Source organism: Meriones unguiculatus, chromosome 16, assembly GCF_030254825.1.
Source record: "Meriones unguiculatus strain TT.TT164.6M chromosome 16, Bangor_MerUng_6.1, whole genome shotgun sequence".
NCBI lineage: Eukaryota > Metazoa > Chordata > Mammalia > Rodentia > Muridae > Meriones > Meriones unguiculatus.
In genome coordinates, this window is record NC_083363.1 from 6,863,357 (window position 1) to 6,879,598 (window position 16,242).

At 52.5% G+C, this 16,242-nt stretch overlaps 1 protein-coding gene and 1 long non-coding RNA gene across 5 annotated transcripts in view; one reads left to right on the plus strand and one right to left on the minus strand.

The window, feature by feature from the left end:
* Window positions 1-2,031: 2,031 nt before the first annotated feature.
* On the minus strand, window positions 2,032-4,009 carry LOC132648325 (uncharacterized). The gene is made up of 2 exons (XR_009586697.1): window positions 3,879-4,009; window positions 2,032-3,589 (listed from the first exon to the last, which is right to left on the minus strand). It is a non-coding gene; the product is annotated as an uncharacterized LOC132648325 (long non-coding RNA).
* The window catches only part of Abcg1 (ATP binding cassette subfamily G member 1), a 56,019-nt gene continuing 43,720 nt past the window's right edge, over window positions 3,944-16,242 (plus strand). The window contains exons 1-3 of one of the 4 annotated variants that reach the window (XM_060369208.1): window positions 4,006-4,011; window positions 4,045-4,106; window positions 10,422-10,665. In XM_060369208.1, the coding sequence (XP_060225191.1) occupies window positions 4,065-4,106; window positions 10,422-10,665 (286 nt within the window). In that variant the 5' untranslated portion in view covers window positions 4,006-4,011; window positions 4,045-4,064. Of the gene's footprint in view, window positions 4,107-4,666; window positions 4,686-10,033; window positions 10,074-10,421; window positions 10,666-16,242 lie in introns of those variants that run through there. The other 3 variants (XM_021652388.2, XM_060369210.1, XM_060369209.1) reach the window with 3 other exon arrangements.

Consider the following 16,242-nt stretch of genomic DNA (forward strand, 5'->3'; position numbering starts at 1 on the left):
GGTCTTTTCCTGCCGCTCCAGGCTCTGGGCTAGCGAGACTGGAAACAAGTTCTCAGCATCATGCAGCTTGCTTCTTTCTTGGTCTGAAAAGTATGTACATGTGTTTTTTCATTTCCCAAGATGCCACTATTTAATCTCACCTTTCCATCTCTGCCTTCTAGGCTCTTGCCATGTGTCCAATGCCTGTTCTCTGTTCTCCACAGTTCACATCCTTTACCTTCTGGCTGTCTATCTGTGCCAGGGACATTAGGGTTCTTCTGGATATTTGTGAGGTACCGTAGAGAGTAGGAGTGAAGGGGGGCATGACCATGACCAGCCCTCTTTCTGCTCAGGCTTGAGGCATTGAGGAAGCCTTCTAATCCAGCATGGGTAATAAATACTGCCATAGGCAGTGATAACGTACTCAGGGGGGCAGGGACCAGTCCATGGTGGCCAGCATGTATCCAAAATCACACATGCCCAAAGGCGTGTGTCTCTGTGGATGGGCAGTGTCCACACTGGCAGAAATGCGTCTACACAGAGAAGTATGTCAGCACTGAGAGGCACGTGTCTACATCAATGGGTATGTGTCTACACTGGCAGCCACATAGCCACAGTGACCGACAGAACTTACACCGGCGGGAGAGTAGCCACCTGAGTGAAGGAAGCAGAGAGACTGGGGGTAAAATCCTGCCTGGCACACTGTAGCCCAGATGGAATCTTTCCCTCGCTGGCACTGTCCCATGTCGGGAACCCGGATATGGATAAACATGCCTGCACCTGCGGGTAGCTGGATATCCAGGAAAGATGACCAGTGTAGCTAACTCTAAGGGTGCTGTGCATTCATGGACTACGAGGATGCTACATGGGGGAGAGGCAGCCTCAGAGATCAAATCGCCAGGATGGATGTCTGGAGGGTAGACGTGAAAGGATGGGAAGGGCAAAGATGAGAGACCCACATCCGTAGCTTGCCTCCGGCTAAAGCACACACACGGGTCAGTGCCCACCTTAACTTGTGATGCCCCTTAGAGCGTTAGGTTCCTTGGGGGGAGTCAGAGCTATGCATTTGGCTTCCAAGACCTCCCTTCCCCTCGAGGGTGGGATTCTGTGTGGTCCACCTGTGTCCCCAGTGCTGAGAACAGCTCTGGCACCCCGAGCATCTGGATCTGCTGAGGCCAAGGCGGAATCTTGGTCTGGAAGAGCTGCTCGTATTGGCACAGCTCTACCATCAAAAAGAGGAAAGTGGGCCTGGGAGTTCTCCCCCATCCATTCGGAGCAGCATGGCTGGCCCCCAGCAAAGCCAACTCACACTGAAACCCATTGGCACCTAACTGCAAAGACGGCTATAGTCATGGAAGGTAACTCATCTGAACTCTCCTTAAAGAAAGACAAGAGAACTGGCTATAGCAGCTTCCCACACCATCTAGATTTGAGACTGGGCTATCCTGGCCATTTTTTTCTGTCTTGGTCAGACACACTGAATAGCACTCCATAGTGGATTCAGCATTTCACAAAGGAGTCTGAGAAACTGGCACACATCCAGAGAAGAGGGGGAAGGAAGCATGCACGTCCTGTGAAGCTTTGCTGGAGAACTGGGGGTGTGGAGACTGGATAAAGGCACAGGGGCCTGGACAGACGGTTCATAGCTTGGTTGCCTCACTGGGGTCTGCAATGACAGACAAGAGCCAACTTGTAGCCTTGGGACTGAGAACAATCAGGATGACAGGAGGCAGACACAGGGATGCTTTGCTACTGGTGGCATCTGTGGTCAGCCCTCTGTGGCTGAGTGTTCTGCATCTGTACAGTCAAGGAACCCTGGATGAAAAGTGTTGAAACATGCACCAACATTGGATACTACGTGCCTTCCCCTCCCCCCTGCCCCACTTGATGCTTGTTCTTCTTTAAAATAAGCTTGTTGAGTTTTTTCCATTCATAATCCTTTTTTTTTTTTCCCTGAGACATTTTTACACTACTCTGGTTGTATAATTTTATAAAATAGGTATACAAATCAAACAGTTACGGGCAATAAATCACAGCTTCATTACAAAACAATTCATTATATGCATCATCTTACCATTTATTAAAGAGGAAAGCAAATCTGTATACAAATGAGATAAGTGTGTTTTTAACTTAATCCAATCCCAAGGTATACAAATTTGATACCCACCTGTGGCCCTAGGGTCATTTCAGTGGCTGTGACAAAAATACCCTTGCTAAAAATCAACTCAAGGGAGGTTGGGGTGTATCTCAGTGGTCGAATGCATGAGGCCCAGAGTTCGGTTCCCACAATATAAAAACAAAACATAACTCAGAGGGGAAAGGGTCTGTTTCAGCTCACAAGTCCAGGTTACAGCCTTTCACAGCAGAAAAGCCAAGGCAGCAAGAACTTAAATTCCTTCGCCCCATCACATCCACAGTCAAGACCAGAGAGAAAATGAATGCATAATGCATGGGTATGTTTAGTGACCTGGCTGGCTTTCTCTATCCTTTTATCTCTTCCTGGGAGGTCTGTGTTGGTGATCTTTTTCTAGAATGCCCAGGCTGTGCCAGCATTTCTTGACACCAGACAGGGACATCAATCAGGCCCTCAGGCATGGAAGTCCACCCCTATCGCTTCCAAACTCAGCCAGGTCCACTTTCTACGATTCTAGGGAAAACCTTGGCCAAGGTCAAGGATCTGAGGGTGTGGCCCCATTTGCTTTCCCCCTTCTAGGAGAGCACGGGCCAAGTGTTGGAGCCGGTGGCTCTATTGTGCTGAGGGTGACAGAAAATAGCTTCAGCTTTAGCTGAAAAGCTTTAGCTTTTCATTGTTGGGAACAGGCAAAGGACACTTATTCTAAGTACGACCATTTCATTTCAGACTCCATTTAATCCTAGGGAGAAACTAAACTCAAGGTCCCAGGCCCCAAGGGAGCTGGGGACTTCCCAACAGCCGAACAGCTTCTGTTGTAAGGAGACAGTTGTCTGAGTCCAGACATCTCAGGGACTACTTGTAAGGAGACAATTGTCTGCGTCCAGCCTTTTCAAGGACAACTTCTCCATCTTGCTGGCACAACCCCAGGCCTAGGAACCTACTCCTATCCTGACTGATGGAAATTCCATTGCTCAACCCCTTATGTCAAAATACGATTGGACAGTGCTGCAGCCCACCCTGCACCCCCTTGCCTTATAGTTTCATCCTTTAAATATTCCTGCCGAACAACGTCCCTTCAGGGTTTTGGGGTCGTAGCTCAGTTCCCGTGTCTGTCCTGTGTGGATCAAGCATCGGCTTGATTACAATAAATTTTTGTCACCTGCATTGACCTGGTGTTTGAGTTATGTTGCGTTTAAGTGGATCCCACAACAACACCTGAGGGGATTAAATCCGGAAAAGGCCCACTTGTATCTGATAGAGGGCTTCAGTCGATGTGGGGTTCAAGAACATGGCTGCGTAAGACACTGGAAACACCCCTGAGGCTTATTTGGGGATGGAGTGGTGTTGATGGAGGCCTAGGTGCTCCCCGTATGAACGCCCCGGTGCTGCCTCAATATAAGGGTCACCTCACACTGGAGCTGTGGGGAGGGACCCGCAGCAGTCTTCTCTTCCCTTTTTGTCCCCTGGGGCTTCCTCCTGGAAGATATATGCATAACAAAGGCAGATGAAAGAGCCCTTTGGCTTCTTCCCCACCCCTTTGCTCTGCTCAAGCTACCTCTGGAGGTTTCCTGAACCAGGACCCTCTGGTTTGCAGGGCTCCCCCACTGGCTCGTCTAGGGTTGGGCTGGCGCAGCCCCTGTGGGGTCCTTGTACTGGGCTTCCCCGGGTGGTGGGGCCTCAGGAGCTAAGAGACCTAGCAGAAGGCTACCAATCCACAGCATCCCCCAGCCGCTCTTCAACAGGAGCAAAACAAGAGCACGCGCACCTGTCGGCGCCCCGCCCCCTCCGCGCGGGCCAATCGGGGGCCGGGGCGGAGCCGGGGCGCAGTCGGAACCGAGAGGAGCGCCGCGGTGAAGCCGGAGCTAGCGCAGCCTCGTTCCTGCAAACTCGTCCCCGCCGCCCGCAGCCTCGTCCCCGCCGCCGCCGCCGCTGCCGCCGCCGCCCCCGGGGCATGGCCTGTCTGATGGCCGCTTTCTCGGTCGGCACCGCCATGGTGAGTCGCACGTCCTTTGCACTCGGGGCCGGCTTTTATCTTCTGGGGAAACTGGAAACACAAAGCCCGGCACCCTGGTCCTCACCCCCCCCCCCCCCACCTAGGAGCGCGTCCTCCCGACGCTGACCCGGGGCATCCTGGAGAGGTGCCCAGCTCTGCTCGCCTCCGCCCCGGCCACCTGGAGCCTCGGGATGCTCCTGCGCTGGCTTAGGGCTCTGGGAAGATGAAGGGACGGACACGGGGCAGCGAGCAGCCCCACAAGTGGACAGATGGATGGCCTTGACTCGTCCGTCTCCTGAGTGAGGGGCTCGGGATGTGGGAGCGCACGGGGCGGGGGCCGCTGCAGGCCCAGCCGGAGGGAAGGGAGGGTCGGGTCTCCCTGGGGAGCTCTGCGGGGCAGGCGGGCGGCGGAGACTTCTTGCGCCACCCTCCGGAGCGCTGGGCACAGTGGTGGTGGTGGGGGGACGACAAAAAGAGAACCTGCGCCCCACGAAAAGGAGCCCCAGGGACAGCTGCTCTTGGAGGAGGCAGCGGAGTCCCAGGGGAGACAGAGGAGGACGAGCCCAGAACCTTCCCAGGGTGAGGACCGCGTGTGGGCATTCATCCCCCTGCCCCCCTCCCAGGTACCAATCTTTGGGTAAAACCTGGTTGCTGCCGAATTAATTGCTAGACAAGCGCTGTTCCCAGAGGTGGGCCACCGTCCCCTCTTGCACGGTCACTCAATGCTCCAGGAAAAAAAAAGGGGGGGGAATGCAACAAAACCACAGCCCCCCACCCGTCTGGTCTCACCCTTGGCCCTACCGGCCCCGCCTAACACGCGGATGTTGCAGTTCATATCCTCTCGGGCTGTGAAGTGCAAACAGCATGCCCTCCGTATTCCCACCCCGACCGTCCCTTTCTCTCCTAGCTGTGTTACTAGCCTGCCTGCTCCTTCCCATACGCTGGGAGCCCACATCGCACAGTCCCTCCCCTTTATCTCATTTTTAGCATCCTGTAGTTGAAGTCAGCAAGGCTCAGCAGGATTTGACCGACAGTTACCTCTTGCCTTGAGCTGTAGAGGAAAAAAAAAAAAGCACTCGGCTTTGTGCGCATGCTCTGCTCTGACAACTGCATCCTTGATTCCAAACAGGTTACTGTAGAACTCGCTTTGAGCCCAGCCCGGCCGACTCATTACGTAATGATTTCGTTGTAAACCGATAGAATGGAGCGAAGACGCTCTGGAGTGGTGGTTGGCAGGGGGAGGGGTGAGCTGGGCCGGAAGACCCCCAAGCTGCTTTCCATCCGTGGTGTGTGCTCAGTGTCTGACGGTTCAGTCAAAGAAAACAGGAATCGCTTCTCCTCAAGATACTAGCTTTTGTGGGAGTTGATTGCTTGGGTAACACTGAAAAATTGGCTCTTGGGCACTGATCTATCGACGTGAGGATTATGCTGGCAACGGAAAATTAAGATAATTGATGATCTTTGCAAATAGAGGAAGTTTGGTGGGTTCTCACAACACGTGCCGCCATTTAGAACTTGCTTGAACGTGTGGATAAATGAACCAAAATGCTGTAGGACACAGGTTTTTACACATTATAGTTTGATACAGCCAATGCTGTGAGGTTTCTGATATCATAAAGGCTGAGCTTTATTTTTATTATTTTTTAAATTCTCTAGGAACCCTATTGATATATTTGAAAAGAATTTTCTTCTAGAAACCTGGCACTTTTGTTTTAATTTTTAAATGTCTGTCTGTCTGTCTGTCTGTCTGTGGTTATCATACCACCCAGGGTCCACAGATCTTGCCTGATCTCGGAAGCCCAGCAAGATCAGCCTGGTTGGGACCTGCTTGGGAAGTGACCACAGCTAGGAATTCCAGGTGCTACAGGCACAAAACAAAGACGAGGTTAATTTTTTAAAAAAAATGTTCTTAGTTGTGACAAGACCTCAAGATTTGCTTTTTGGTCTCTCCTACCACGGGGTCGTGCTGGTGCCGGCTGAGCGAGTTACAAGTCTGGGGGAGAACCCCGGAGGGTGGCCAGAGCATCCAGGAGTCTTCCCAAGAGACGGTAGCTCTTAGCCGGAGCTTGGCAGCATTGTGAGTGGTCACTCAAGTGCAGCCTGCCTTTTACGCTTAGCTCGGGGTGTGACATCGGGACACTTTTCCTGTGGGGAATTGCTGGGGGTTGGCATGCCCAGGGTATCCAGAAAGGTTCTGGTGTCTGAAGGCATCCCAGTGAAGGGGTCTCCCGGCGGCCTGGGTGACGCTTGCCGGCTGCGTGTGCCCTTCCCACAGCCCCCCACTGCTCCGGTGTCTCCAGATGCCCACCTCTCACACAGAACTCACTCCACACTCTGCCACTGTGCCAGGGAAGCATTCTCTCAAACGGCCCCCAGCCAGGGTCCCCCACTGCACAAAGCCCCCAGGAATGATGAACTTCCTGCCTTTACCATCTGTCCTACCAGCAAAAAAAAAAAAAAAAAAAAAAACACATTCCGTGAAGAAAGGGCACAGTGTCCAGACAGGAAGGTAGGGAAGCAGACCGGCCCGGGGGGGGGGGGGGGGGGAGGGCAGGAGGGAATGGGTGTTTGTTTTATTTTTAATGAGCTCAGGAGGCTGAGGCAGAGCTCCCTGTAACCTACATTGCCAGCTAGAAGCTCTCATTGGAGGATGTGTTTCCAGAGAGCTGGTCTATTTTGGAGTGACAGGCCACTGCCTCATCACATAGGTCTCCATGATTTTATTAATTGGGTGAGGCCACTGGACACCAGTGGAGGAAGGGTGGGGCCTGCTCTCCGTGCCGAGGGTGGGATGGGGCAGGGCGGCTTCTTGGGTTCCTGTTTTCCTGTTTGCTTGGCACCTACGACTCTCAGCGCCTGTGGTGTATGCAGTGAACTAAGCAATGGTCAAATGGCCGAGTCGGAGGGGAGGCCAGCTCAGGCCTGAAAGCCTCAGGGAGCTGGGCCCCTCCTGGCCACCTCCTGACTGAGGGTGACCTCGCTGCTTTCCTGTGCTCTTTCAGGCTGGAGTTGGGAGCCTCCCTCCCAGTGCTGTGCAAATGCTGGGAGCACGGGCTTCGGGCTGGAGTCTAGGAAGGAGCCTGAATCTTAGTCACTGTTGTTTACAGACTTGCCTAGCATGGATGCACACGTGGCCTTGTTCTTGAACACTTCACGTCTTAAGTGGCTGACTCTGGCTTCTCCCTCCCTCCCTCCCTCCCTCCCTCCCTCCCTCCCTCCCTCCCTGCCTCCCTCCGCAGTTTTAATCACCCAGGGGCTGATTAAGCTCTCCCATCCCCAGTTCTGTAGGTGACTGATATAGTCTCTTCAGAGCCTGGAGCTCCAGGCTCGGGTTCTCTTTCTGGGTCCCCAGTAATCTCCAAAAATCTCATTCTAAAGTTTGCCTCTTTAGCCCCATCAATGCCAAGTACCCTGCTCCAAGTCCTCCTCTCCAACTCTGCACCCTAGCCCATATTCCATTCCGGTTGATTCTGCTGTGGGTCTAGGTCTCCATTTTCCACACCCATTGTTCACAGAGGCCCCCTCTGCAGGGCACATGGTCCACAGAGCTCTGCCCCTGCCTCAGTTTACTAATCTCAGACTAGACCGTTTCTGCAGGCAGACTTTGTTGGTAGGGTCTAGTCTGAATCAAATAATCTCTGCCTCCGGCCTTTGCCTAATCCTGTTGTGACAGCTGCTTTCTTCCCTGGGCTCAGTCTTGAACCTGAGCTCGCTGGGGTCGGAGTCTGTGTCTAGCAAGCTGGCTGGCTTTATCTAGTGTCCCATCTGTTAAGGGAATGAACCTGAAGGTGTGCCTAAATAGGTTTGGAAGAAGGTCAGGGTGCAGGCCTGATTCATGTCTACCAGTGGGTGGATGGGGTGATGGCTGTGAAGCCCCTTACTCTTGTGAGTTTCGAAAGGGAAGGAGGCTAAACCTTCTCGGCTTCCCTGGGGTTGGACTCTTACAGTGGCATCCTGCAGAGAGGAAGGGATTACCCTCAGCTGTTGGAACCTGAGGGGTAGAGTTCATGGGGCCGTGATGGAGAAGGGCTGCCCACCTCTCCCGGTTAGAGCCAAGCTTGGGGTACTTCCAAGCTTACATGGCAAGAAGGAGGGGTAGGAGGAACCTGTCCTCAGCATGCAAACACTCCATCCTGCCCCTAAAGCCAGCACCTGGCATTTCTCAGGCCCCTTCATGGCCCTTGTGGTTATAAACACGCCATGGTAGTTATAGCCAGAAAGGACATCCTTTGCCTGATGGGTCCATTATGAGTTGCGTGGGTGCATTCCTACAGAGCCACTGAGCTATGACAAGTGCTCACCTGTTCAAGAGGCCTATCGGAGAAGGCACCTGATGGGTGGACACCAAGGCTTCCTTTGAGTGCTCTCCTTTGGGTCCTCTGGGTCTCAAAATCTTGAGCACAGGCCTCATCCTGGGCACATATGACTCTGCTTTCCTTGGCACTGGAAAGAGCATCCATGCTTCATGCCCGCTGCCCCTAGGCGGGTTTCAAGGATTGCCTCTGCACCTTTATTTTTCATTTACTCAGTAGGAGTGTCAGAGAGAGTTAGGAGGTGCTCATGAGGGTGGTGGGTGTGAGTTTGTGGTTCGAACATCTTCTTCCTAAGTGCAAAGCTCCATTTCCCATCAGTAAGAGACTCTGAATTCCTGGGCCTACCTCTTCCGTGCCCTATTTGTGTAACGTATCCAGCCCCCCAAGCTTACCACTAGGCTCTGAACCCCCAAATACCATGATGGCACTAATACCAGCTCTTCCGTGATTCAGTTGCATGCTTTCAGTGGGTGGGTGGGTAGGAGATCTTGCTAGGCTTATAGAGATTTTTGTTGGTGGGCTGTTTATCCTGGAGATGGGGTTTTGTGTAGCCAAGGCTGACCTCAGCCTCACTTTGTAGCTGAAGATGACTTTGAACTTCCAACTATCCTCCGTCCACTTCCCAAGTGCTAGGGTTACTGCTGTGCGACGGCGCATAGTGCTTCCACAGTGCTCAGGAGCAAAGCCAGGATTTGGGCATGCTAGGCAAGCATCCTACGACCAGAGTCACCGCCCCAGCCCTTCGGGAGACTTCCTGTGGGCAATCCACTATAGTTCTCATTTCATCTTTTTAAGAAAAATAATAATAAATAATAAGCAACATTAGAGAAATAGTTAACACGCCAACAGAAGAACGAACACCACGCGTGTCCTCTCTAGAGCAGAAGACAACAGCAGTGCCTCGCCAGACCAGCGGCCTTGCTGACCAGAAGTGGTGAGGGGTGGGCCCTCTCCCATACCTTCTCAGCAGCCTGGCTGAGCCTGCAGAAGGCCCACGCTTTTGGACACTTTCCCTAGTCTGCAGGAGACAGCTAGAAACACTTTAGTACAACTTGTCCCCTTAGGGCCCTGCTGCGTTTGGAGGTTCCTGAAGCTTATCGATCAAGCTGGGGTTGCCAAGCCATTAGAAAAGCAAACCCCTTGCTTTGCATAAATACTCCTGGGTCTTGGCCCACCCTCTCCGTGAGCCCTCCGTTCCCTGCGAAAGGCTTAAAAGCCAGAGCTGTGTCTGACTTAGTGCTGGAGGCTTTTCTGTAGCCCCACCTATGTTAGCTCTAGGGTGCCTTTGTAATACAGGAAGCACTTCCCTGTATCTTAATGGCTCAAGGTTAGACCTCACTCTCACTCAGCCCCCTCCCCCCAATTATGATACCCTGCACAGATTCCTCAAGTCGTCCTTGGTACCTAGGTTTCCTTGCCTGTGTAACGGAGGAAATAATGCAGACTGCTGCAACCTTCCAATAGAGTGGAGTTACAAGGGATCTAGAAAATGTGACAGTAAAGTGTGGTCCGCCCCCACAGGCTATCCCAGACAGGTCAGGAGGAGGCACAGGAAACACATGACCAGAGCTCATTTTAAATAGGCCGGTTTGTTCATCATTCCTTGGAGCCTCGTGTTCCTTCCCTGAGGTTTTTCTGAGCAGACTGGAAAGAGGTGACTTTCCATGCTAGCCCACCTCTTCTTTATAGGGGGAAGCAAATCACATATTAAAATGTTATGGTTAGATTTTGTAATTCTAAAGGAAGACAGCAGATGCGTTTGGCATCTTATGTTAGGTGCCTTTTTCACAAGAAGCAAAAGGGATAGTTAGCTGGGACAGTTCTGGCAGGTTGCCTCTCTCTCCTCCCGGGGAGGGTGTGGGGGTGCAAAGGTATACTCAGAGTTTAAAAAGTATCTCTACGGATAATTGATGACCCTGAACCCAGCTGGCGAGCCTCTTGATGTTCTTTCCCTCCAGAGAGCACATAACACATCCTATTGTCTCTTCGCCCTGCTTTCTAGAATGCCAGCAGCTACTCCGTAACGATGACGGAGCCCAAGTCCGTGTGCGTGTCGGTGGACGAGGCTGTGTCCAGCAACGTGGACGACGTTGAGACAGACCTGCTGAACGGGCACCTGAAGAAGGTGGACAACAACTTCACAGACGCCCAGCGCTTCTCCTCCCTGCCTCGCAGGGCAGCCGTGAACATCGAATTCAAGGACCTTTCCTACTCCGTCCCCGAAGGACCCTGGTGGAGGAAGAAAGGTACGGGGTGGAGGCACCGCCTTGGTGGTTGGGTTTTGGGGAGTCATGAAGGAAGCCACAGGTTGTTCGGGGAAAGGCTTGGTCTGCTGTGTGGAAGGTCGAGATGTCTTGTCTTCCAACACAGCCTTGCCCTCTCGCTAATTTTATTTTGCCAATCCACAACTGACTTCTTTCCTGTGAAATACACAAGTCGGATTAGACAATCTCGGAGTTCACAGTGGCTCTCCATTTAGGGGGTGTTGGTACAGGTTGAGTGTCCCCCGTGGAAAATGCTTGGGACCAGAAATGCTTCTGACTGCATATATGTTTTGAATTTGGGAAGTATGTACATACCTTGGGGACAGGACTCATGATATTCGTGTGTCTCTTGGACAACTTATGACATACACGCCCAAAGAGAATTTTATGCGTTTTTCTTGTGCGTCTATATTCTGACTGTGGGTCGTCACATTCAGTCACATGGAAAGTTCCATTGGTAGTGCTCAGGAAAAAATGAGAATTTTAAGTGTCTTGGATTTCCAGTATCGAGGACTGGATAAAGAACTTCACCGAGCTCGCCCCCAGCATCAGAGTTTTCTTGGTATGAGCATGAGGGTCCTCCCTAGTGGTCAGTCATTTTACGCCCACCTTTTAAGGTGGAATAGTTCTCCAGCCACCCAGAGAAAGTGTGTGTTGGCTCCCAAGTGTCAGCTGCCCAAGAGCACTCCAGGGTCTGGCCTGGCCTTCCTGGGAACCAACTGTTTTTGAGGTCTTGGGAGAACTCTTCAGTGTGTGGCTCTGGTGTCCTATAGAGGAAAACCAGCCGGTCATAAAATGAGCTGTGTCCGTTAAGATGGCAGGATGGGGCAGAGGAGGCCCCTGGAGCACCAGATAATGAGGGGCCTTGCCACATGCCCAAGGAGCTTGGGACTGACCGCCCCAGCCGCTCGGCCGCCTTCCCTGGTTCTCAGTTTGCTGAGGTCAGAGTCCACGCGCCCTTCGGTGTGTAGCGGTTCTTGATTCTCAGTTTAGTCTGCTGTCTGTAGAAGTGGGGTAGCCGGGGAACAGACCAGGCAGTCCCTGGAGTCTCCTGAGTCACCGCATGCAAATTGAAAACCTGAAAGAAACTTGGGACATCCAAAATGAATCAGGCATCACTGAAAGAGTTTTTTTTTTGGTGTGGGGGGAGGGGTTCGCTACCCTTACCTTAAATATTGGCACAACCTTTCTTTCTTAAGAGGACTAAGTTACACTCTTTTTTTTTTTTTTTTAAGTTTTTCACCTTCTCTTTTCCTTGTTTTTCTGTCCCTTGAAGCTGAGCCCATGAGGTCGCTGGCAGGGGTAATCTGGTGTTGGTGGTAAACAAAATTTTGGAAACTTGAGAAGCCAGGACCTCTGAGCTCGGTGGTTGTTCGGCGATTGTGTCTGGGTTTGCACAGCCAGGAGTAGGCCCTGTCCCCTCTCAAAGGCTGATTGTAGGACACTGTTATCTGATACTCATTTCCAGATGCCAGCCTGCTTTGTTTAAGAAAGAAACTGCGCCAGGCTCAGCCATGGGCCCGTTCTGTGGAGCCCGCTAGAATTGCAGGATAGGAGATATACAGATTTTATGGGAAAATGCACCAAATGGGGCTCGTTGGTTAGTGTAGAGAAACCGTGGCAGGCCTGTGAGGCACACAGTGCTCTCTGCATGGGTGTTGTGTGTGGTCTTGGAGGTGTCGCAATGAGGTTTGAAAACCCATGCTGTAGGTGAAGACGGCTTGCCGTGTGGGGGTTCGGATGTTTGAAGCCGTCTGTGTTGGTTGCTAGCTCGTCTTGTCGCAACAAAAATTCCTGGTAGGAAGAACTTAAGGGGGGAAAGGGTTTGTTTTGGCGCAGAGGTCCAGGGTACAGCCCGTCATGGCAGAAAAGTCACGACGGCAGGCAGCTGGGTAGTTGCATCCATACCCAGGAAGCAGAGAGAGAGATAAATGCCGGCTCAGCTAGCTTTTCCCCCTCTTTATTCGGTCCAGGACCCCAGCCCGTGGAGATGCTGCCACCACATTTAAGGTTGGTCTTTCCACCTCAGGTAACCTAGTCTAGCCAATAGGTACTTCTCACAGAAGCGCCCAGATCCATGACCATTCCAGATCCCATCAAGACGGCACTCCAGACGAACCATCAAACCGTGGCAGCATCTTGAGTTGAAACCCAGCACATACATGTGGGCCCAGGAGGGGCAGCCTTCCAGGTACTGTAAACAGGGCCCGTTCACCATCCGGGTCAACCGGCAAGTGATGGTTCTTAACAAGCCTGAGACACAAGCATCCGTTCTCAGCACCCTCGCGGAGTTCAGCAAGGTGCCTGCCTGCCCTGTGGTAACCTCTGTGGGTTCAGGGATATGGACGGTCAGCTAGGTGCCTGCCTGCCCTGTGGTAACCTCTGTGGGTTCAGGCATACGGACGTTCAGCAAGGTGGCTGCTTGCCCTGTAGTAACCTCTGTGGGTTCAGGCATGGGAGGAGCCAAGCGTGAGCCCTGCGGGACTTGCCCATGAGTCAGAGGGATGACAGGCATGCTCAGTCTGGGGCGTCCCTGTTGCTGGTTTCTCAGCTGGCGAGGCACGGCTTGCGGTCCAAACTTCCAGCTCTGCTTTTCCTCCTTGGCGGCAGCCTCTGCGAGGAGCCCTCTACCCTGTGTGCCTTGCCCCTCCCTGCTTGCTAGACCTACAACTCAGAGTCTTAAATGCTCTAAGCACTCTGAGGCAGAGAGCGGTTGGGGGGGCGGGGCTTGTTCCTGCCTGACACGCTGGTGATGGTTGCCAACTCGATGAAGCCCAACGTGATGGCCGGGCCTTGCCCCGTTCTGAGCCACACGGGTCATCTTTATGCAGCCTGCAGGGAAACAGAGCTCTCTCCTCCTGGAGGCTCGGGTGCCCTGGGAAATAGTCCATTAGCCTACAGGTCATATGCAGGAAAGTCTAGTCACTTGTCCCACCAGCTTTGAGCTGCCGACACACCTATAACTTCCCGCTTTTCACCAGCATGCTCTTCGGTGCTACATCCTGGTGACTGTAAACCTAGGGGGCTCAATTTCCTCAACACACAGGAAGCAGGCAATCAATAAAGTGTACATTTCGCCCCGGGACCAGGCATCAGGCTGGCTGATATGCTATGCACGCCTCTCAGATTCCTTGCCTTTTCCCCACATGACCCCCTTCCTGCCTCTGCTCCTGAGTGTCCCTAAATTCTGCTTCCTTTGTCCCCACCCCCCACCCCATGTGGGATCTTTAGCCCTTTTGCCCCTCCGATGGCTAGTGACCCTCAAGAGCTCCAGCAGCGACTGGAGCAGTGAGGTCATATCCTGGCTCCTCTTTCCCTTTCTCCCTCTCCGCCATAGTGATTTTGTGAACTGCCATCCTCTCTGTGTGGCTCCAAGGTGACCTTCAGCGCAGAAGCCACTTCTCATATGCTGCCACCTGATTAGTTTTGCTGTCTGTACATCGAGTTGATTGGTTGTTGGCTTCTAAGACTCACCCCAATGTGCTGTACTCCAGAGATGGCTGCCACAGCACTGCCGGAGGGGAGCCTCTCGACTTGTAGGAGTGAGGGGCTCTGGGGGCATCTAGCCTGTGGGTGGGAAGGGCAGCAGGAGTCTGGGAGCACGGGCAATTTGCCCAAAGTCAAAGCTAGAGAGGGGACCCGGCTGTTCTCTTCTGTTATCCAGGTAGATGCGGGACCACCCTGTGGAACCCCATGGACAAGGCTGCATTCCATTATTTCTCCCAGAATGTGGTGCTGCCACACTGGGCCTTCTGAAGACAGTGACACTATCAATACAATATCATCTTAAAGGGAGCAGGCAGCGTGTGAGGATGTAAAATTCCTCCTGCAGGGAGGAAGGGGATTTGGGAAGGGACGCTGGTGTTCCTCTTAGCTTTAGGAGAGGCCATTCTGTCTCTCTAACATATAGGAACCAAGCATTGACAGTTGCGCTTAACCAAATGTGTATTTTCAATTGTACTTAAGTTTTCATCTCATGATTAATGGTGTCTTTGGAGGAAAAACTAGATCATGTAATAGATTCCTGGTAGGGAACATAATTGTGAAAGGAGCCAGTCTCAGGGGGGAAACAATGTACCCCAAGGACATCTCACCGGCTTCTGATCTGCTAATTACCCTCCCTCAAGGAACCCGCTCACGTAGTGTGAGCTGATGGGACAAATGACTCGGAACAACCTCGCCTTTGGTGCCTGCCGTCACACTGGCTGTTGCGGCAGGAGGGGACTGATGGAACAGTCCCCCCCCCAACACTCAGGCTGGCGAGAGTCTGGAAGGCAGCCTGTGCTTCTTTCCTGTATGGTGGCATTGCCAAGAGTGCCCCTAAAGAGAATATGCGTGGCAGGACTGAGAGGGTGAGGGTCGTGGGATCTCACGCCACCCGGCGTTTTCCTTTTCCATTAGAGTGCGGTTGGCTAATGTCACGGAATGGCTGGGGTACTCTGTATACGGCCCCTCTGCCACCCCCCCCAAACAAAACAAAACATCTGGGTGGTTCCCGGTATAGCTGGCTGCCTTAGCTTGGCTCATGAAGCTGCTTCAGGAGGGGTTCTGACCCCTTTACCCATGTCAAGGTCATGGCCGTAGCAAAGACCGATTTGAAACCACGTCTGTGGCATTTCAAACCAAGATTACTTACCTGCAAAGAACCTCATGAGTGGGGAGGGGGTTGGGGGAGGTTCAACCTGGACCACCACAGTACAGATAGAGTTATTTGTGGTTGTCCTGGTTCCTATCTCATGGTCCTGCTTGGAGGTAACCTTTGATACGGCTGTCTGAAGGGCTTTGCAATTCCCTCCTCCTCCGGAAAGATGTGTCTGTCCTGTGTCCTTGCCAGTGAAGGAAGCTGATGGCAGGGAGCGAGTCTCCCTGGCCAGTGACATGGCTGTTAGGAATTAAACACACCTGCAGACCTCACCTAGTGGTGACGTTCAGGTTGGGAACAAATGTGATCAAGCCCGAGGCTTCAGCACATTTCCTTTACTGTCCTTTAGCCAGACCAGTCCGGGCCTCCACGTGTCACACTCCACGGACAGAGCAGAGAATACACCACAGCCTATGCTGAAACCCAGCCCTCCCAAGTTTCAGCCCTGCCAAACCAACCAGGAAGGGGTTAAGCAGTCTGGGTGGCTCTAAGCCCGATTACATGTATTGGTTTGCTTCTCGGTTATAAAAGGCCTTTGAACGCCCTTCTCAAATGGAGGTTTGCTTTCTCTTAATTTCCATCACTGCTTCACAAGGCTTGTCATTGCAGGCTGGCTAAAATGCGTGGAATGTGCCATTAATAAACCCCTTTCAGGAATTCCATTAGGAGACTTGGACTTCAACCAGATGCCCCAGATAGGGAATGGGAAGGGGAACCCAGCCCTGAAAAGAGGAGCCCCAGGACGGTGATGGGTCGCTCAGGTTTTAAGGAAGAGTCACAGTCCTTTAGCATGGAAGAATTCCATTGGGCTCCTGGTCTGTGCTTGTGCTGGGCTTTCTTTTGGGCCCAAGCAGAACTTTTGCTTTTAACACACTGTTTATTTTATTTAGGGTCCCTTTCAGGCAGTGGCTAGCCCC